Source organism: Aptenodytes forsteri, unplaced genomic scaffold (assembly GCF_000699145.1).
Source record: "Aptenodytes forsteri isolate BGI_AS27 unplaced genomic scaffold, ASM69914v1 Scaffold56, whole genome shotgun sequence".
Taxonomy (NCBI): Eukaryota; Metazoa; Chordata; class Aves; order Sphenisciformes; family Spheniscidae; genus Aptenodytes; species Aptenodytes forsteri.
Genome location: NW_008796213.1, coordinates 239,951 through 244,503, shown reverse-complemented (window position 1 = coordinate 244,503; position 4,553 = coordinate 239,951). Strand labels below are relative to the sequence as shown.

The window sequence follows — 4,553 nt, the reverse complement described above, 5'->3', positions numbered from 1 at the left end:
GGGGGTGCGGCAACGCCAGCCACACCACCAGACAGGCTTCCCCGGTATTTCCCAATCGTTGGGGCCAGCCTGCCCAGGAAGGGCCTGACCCCGCCACAGGAGGCGAAAGCAAGAGCGAACGAGAGTAAAAAGAACATCTTTTTGCTTTTCTGGTTTTTTTTTTCCTCCACTATGTAGGGCCTTGGTATCAGACATTGAGTGCTAAATATGTAAGGGACTACTCTTTCTTTGTTATGTGGAAATATCCCTAAAGAAAGGAAAAGTGACCAGCTGCCCCTCTTCACATAACTCAGATTTTGCAGATACCTTTTTAGTGAAGAACCTGATATTTAGGCAAGCAAAGCAAGAGCTGCGAGCGGTTATCACTGCTGCCCACACATAATTCAGTGGGGGGAGAAAGAGTCATCCAGCAGGGCAGAGATACTTCAGCCGGATGGTAATGCTGGCACAAGAGCTAATGGTTGTAGTCTGGCCATGATTGACCTGGAGCTGGAAATTAAATAAAGGTCCTTTACCTTTATTGAAGTACCAGAGAAGCAAGTGCATGGCCCAGCCTTCCCAAAGGAGTACAGGACAAAACCTCTGGCAGCTTTTAAAATTAACCTTGAGGTGTTACAAGGGATTTGATACAGCACCGGCTGGGGTAGACTGGGCTCCACAAGGCAGGAGGGAGCCTCGAGTCCTGCACAGCCTCATTGCACTGCCCTGCTCCAGGAGAAGCCATATGGGAAATGCTTTCCTCTCTGCATGAGAGTCTCATGCACCGTCCTTTCTCCAACCTCATGGGAAGGGGGCCAGAGATGAAAAATTTTCCTGAGACTTCAAACTGTTCATAGTCTCTGCCGCTTCATGGGGCTTTGCTTCAGGCTCATTTCTTGGGGAAAAAAGGCTGAGAAATCCCTTTGGTCTTGCCTCTGCTGTCCAACCACACATGGCAGCTCCCCTTTCCCCAGAGCCCTCCCTGAGCTCTCCCCTGGCACCCAAGGCAAGGGGTGCCAGGACAGGGTCCCTGGTCCCGCTCCCCCTGATGGGATGGCACCCGGGAAGGGTGCAGCAGTGGGAGCAGACACGGCTCAGCAAGCAGCCAAGAAACGTTCCCCGTGGAAAAGGAAAACATGAAAAATCCTCCTTTTTCAACAGGGAAAGAAAATACCTGACCACCTGGTGAAAAGAAACAAGCACTGAGCAAAGCACGGCATGAAAATAACTAAACAGCGGTTAATCCTCTTTTATGCTACTGGGATGAAAGCAGTTTAGTGAGGCCCATGAGACTACCCCAAGCTCAAGCCAGGGGATTTCAGCCCCGGGTCCCCAGCGTTCGCTCCCCGCCAGCTCCAAGGCAAGCGCCGTTTCCCCTCTCCCCTGCCCTTCCGGAGAGTCCAATTAGCAATTAATCACCAGACAGGGAGAGCAACTCCCTCTTTCCATGTGCCACTGAACCAAACTTGAGAAAAGCTTCAGGCTTTTGGTTTTTTAAACAGTTTTCTCCCTTAAAAGGCAGCCACAAACTAAAAGCAGGCACAAACACCTGTAAAAGCCCACAGCAAACCTCCACCTGCAAAAGCGAACCCAGCTCCACCGCCAAGCTGTGGGGCAGCCCAGCCTTGCGAGGGATCGGCCACCGGTCACTGCCCAGCACAGCCTGAGCAGCACCGATGTGCTGGCACCTCACCGGTAACAGCAACACCTCGCTGCCTCTCTCTCTCCATCAAGCGTGTCCCTCCACAGACCTCACAGCCCTGGCAAGGGGGCACCGTGGGGTGCAGGAGGGGTGCTGTGCTTCTGCACTGAGGCGAGGAAACCCCCTTCACTCTGCCCTGTCCTTGCCACCTGGCTCCAGCACGCCGGGGTACATCCCTCCGTGGTCAGACACCAGACCAGGACCTGTGGCCGAGAGCCCCTCAGAGGCCCCCTAAGACTCCAGGAAATGCTGCAGCTCCTCACAGTGCCTGCAAAGACATCGGTGCCCCATGGCCTCCTGCACCGCTCCCTGCTATGCCACCGGGACCCACCGTCTTATTTGCACAGGGTGCCTGGTGCTCCTCAAGGAAGAGGTACCTGGAGTGAGTCACACTGCTCAGGGAGCCGAGCCCCCACCCTGCTCCTCCTGCCTCCCCCTGCAGATGGCCACCCAGCTCACCAGCAGGACCAGGGCTCCGCACACCTCAGGGAAACATGGCTACAGCCACCAGAAACCCTGGGACATTGCCGCTCAGTCACCCACGTCCCACCGGGTCAAAACAACCCCAGCTTGCGGCCCAGATGGTGGCACTACACTGGCAGGTTGGCATCCTCTCTTCAGGCTCATGACTTGGGCATTGCTGAGAAGCTGCTGCCAGGGGTGAGCAAGGCCAGGCACGGATGTCGCAGAGGCGGGAGGGACCATGGAGGGACGCTGGTGACCAGGCTCTCCTGGGGGTGGCTGGGGCCAGGGCTGCACTTACCTCCGCCGTTCTTGTAGCAGAGGTAGGGGAAACGCCAGACATTTCCCAGGCCGATGATCTCCCCAGCCACAGACAGGACGTACTCCAGCTTGTTGTTCCACTGCCCTCGCTCCAGGGTCTGGTCCTCCTCTTCCTCCTCCTCTTCCTTTTCCATGCCGGGGTGTGCAGGCACTGTTTCGCCATTGCTGACGGCGCCGGGGACTCTGTAATCCATCCCACCTTCAGAAGGAGTTTCCTCCATTACGTTCAGCACAAGCCATGCAATGAGGCAGAAATTTGGGCTACGGGAGGCAAGAGAGGGGAGAGGACGCACGTGCACACACATGCCAAAACGTTCCTCTCTTGCTCCTTACACCGATTCCTGCTGGCAGTAAGGCGCTAAGAGCATGCATGCGTTTTCATTGCTTAGTCCAAAACTAGTCCTTAAAAGCTGCTATCAGCTTCATTATTTTTAATTGACTCATCTCAAAACACTCCTGCTTCTGGAAGCCCATCCTTTAAGCACAGCGTCACACAGAAGACCCAGCGGCTCAGCCAGGCTGGAGCTCCCACTGCAGCAGATACTGGGAACAGACTTAGGGCTGGAGAGGGGTGAGAGCGGGATCAAATACTTGACAAGATATTTTATAAGGGTTTCTCTTCTCCCCCGTTGCTGCTTACCAAGGTCTGGTTTTACGGACCATGTAATGAAAGCCACAAAACACGCAGAAGTCGTAGATGTGGGAAGAGGACAAACTGAAATAAGAGGGAAACAAGTTTCTGCTTTCAGTGATGGCAACTGTTCCTGGCAATCTACTAGGCTGTGAGAAAAGGTGATTTTTCAGGATGGTGCTATCCTTCTAATAGCAGAAAAAGAAAGACTGCAGATGCCACGGCCATCTGGGATCTCTCCTCTCCCAGGGTCTGCCCCTCCAAACATCTGCTCATTGCCTGCAGAGGCCCCCCACAGTACCACTCTCAGGAAGCTTTGGCACCGCAAGAGCTTCTCCCGTCTCTAAACAGATCTCTGCTAAAAGAAGTAGAAGATCAGCACAGAGTAGGTGGGCACCTCTCCTGCTGTCCCACCTTCCCCCAAAAACCTCCAAGAGGACACCTCTTCTCCCAGCAAAGCCAGGGCATAGCGTGACTGCTGGTGCATAGCTGGTGCCTCAGAGCACAGTGAGGAGACAGGCATGGGTGGCACCAGCTCTGCTGCAGCCATTTAGGAGGCTCAGGGGGCACTTGAGGCTGTTCCTCGTGGGCAGGATGCCCTCCTGGCTGCCAAGCCCTGCGGGGCAAAGGGTGAGGACTGCGGCTCCCACCAACGCCCAGTGCCAAAGCTGGCATCGCTGAGGACCTCGTGCCAAGGAGGGCACCTTCCTCCGCACGGTGCCAGCCCTCAAGCCCACTCGTGTCCCGCAGAGGCAACTCCCCCAGCCCCAGCCTAACGCTGCCATTCATTCCCGCCTGCAACTCCCTCGCCAGGAGAGCAGGAAAAGGCACTGGCAGCAAATGACACTCTCCCCCATCCGGGGAGAGAAAAAAAAAAAGGCAAAGCAGCACTTTCAACCTCTCCCCTCCCCCTACATAGTCCCCTATAAAACACTTTGGAACGTGAAGAGGAGCAAGAAACACTGGCAGGCGTTTGACAGCGGCCACAAGGACAGACTGGGAGGACCCCTCCACGCTAGAAAATGATTAAACAGGCAGAAACCGCACCGTGACCTCTCATCCACGGCAGACCCGAGTGGGTGCAGGGCGCGAGGGGAGCAGGGCAGAAGAAAACAGGGGCAGAGGTGTTACCTTGCGGACGGTGCTGTTGGGGCGCGAGCCGACGGGAGACGCGAAGGCAGGACCGAAAGGTGCTGGCTATTTAAAGTGTGGAAAGAAAAATTCAGCGGTGGTGTAATCCTAGACTTCGCCCAACCCACATTCCTTCCCCCACCCCCCAGGGCTGGACAAAAACCTACACATGACTGATTTCATGGCCAGTGCAAAGGGGCTCGTTCCCCCCGCCTGTGAGAAGGGCTCACACCGCCTCCGCCAGTGCTCTCCCTCCCGGGCCAGGGACCGCTTGGCTCCCGCTCTCCATCGTCTCTCTGCCCAACATTGTCCCTGGAGGCGCGGGAG

At 55.9% G+C, this 4,553-nt stretch overlaps 1 protein-coding gene across 2 annotated transcripts in view; it reads right to left on the bottom strand.

Annotated features, from left to right (window-relative positions):
• The window catches only part of SLC6A13 (solute carrier family 6 member 13), a 33,427-nt gene extending 30,764 nt beyond the window's left edge, over window positions 1-2,663 (bottom strand). Inside the window, exon 1 of one of the 2 annotated variants that reach the window (XM_009288318.2) lies at window positions 2,445-2,663. In XM_009288318.2, the coding sequence (XP_009286593.1) occupies window positions 2,445-2,658 (214 nt within the window). In that variant the 5' untranslated portion in view covers window positions 2,659-2,663. The remainder of the gene's footprint in view (window positions 1-2,444) is intronic. The other variant, XM_009288319.2, reaches the window with a different exon arrangement.
• Window positions 2,664-4,553: the final 1,890 nt, after the last annotated feature.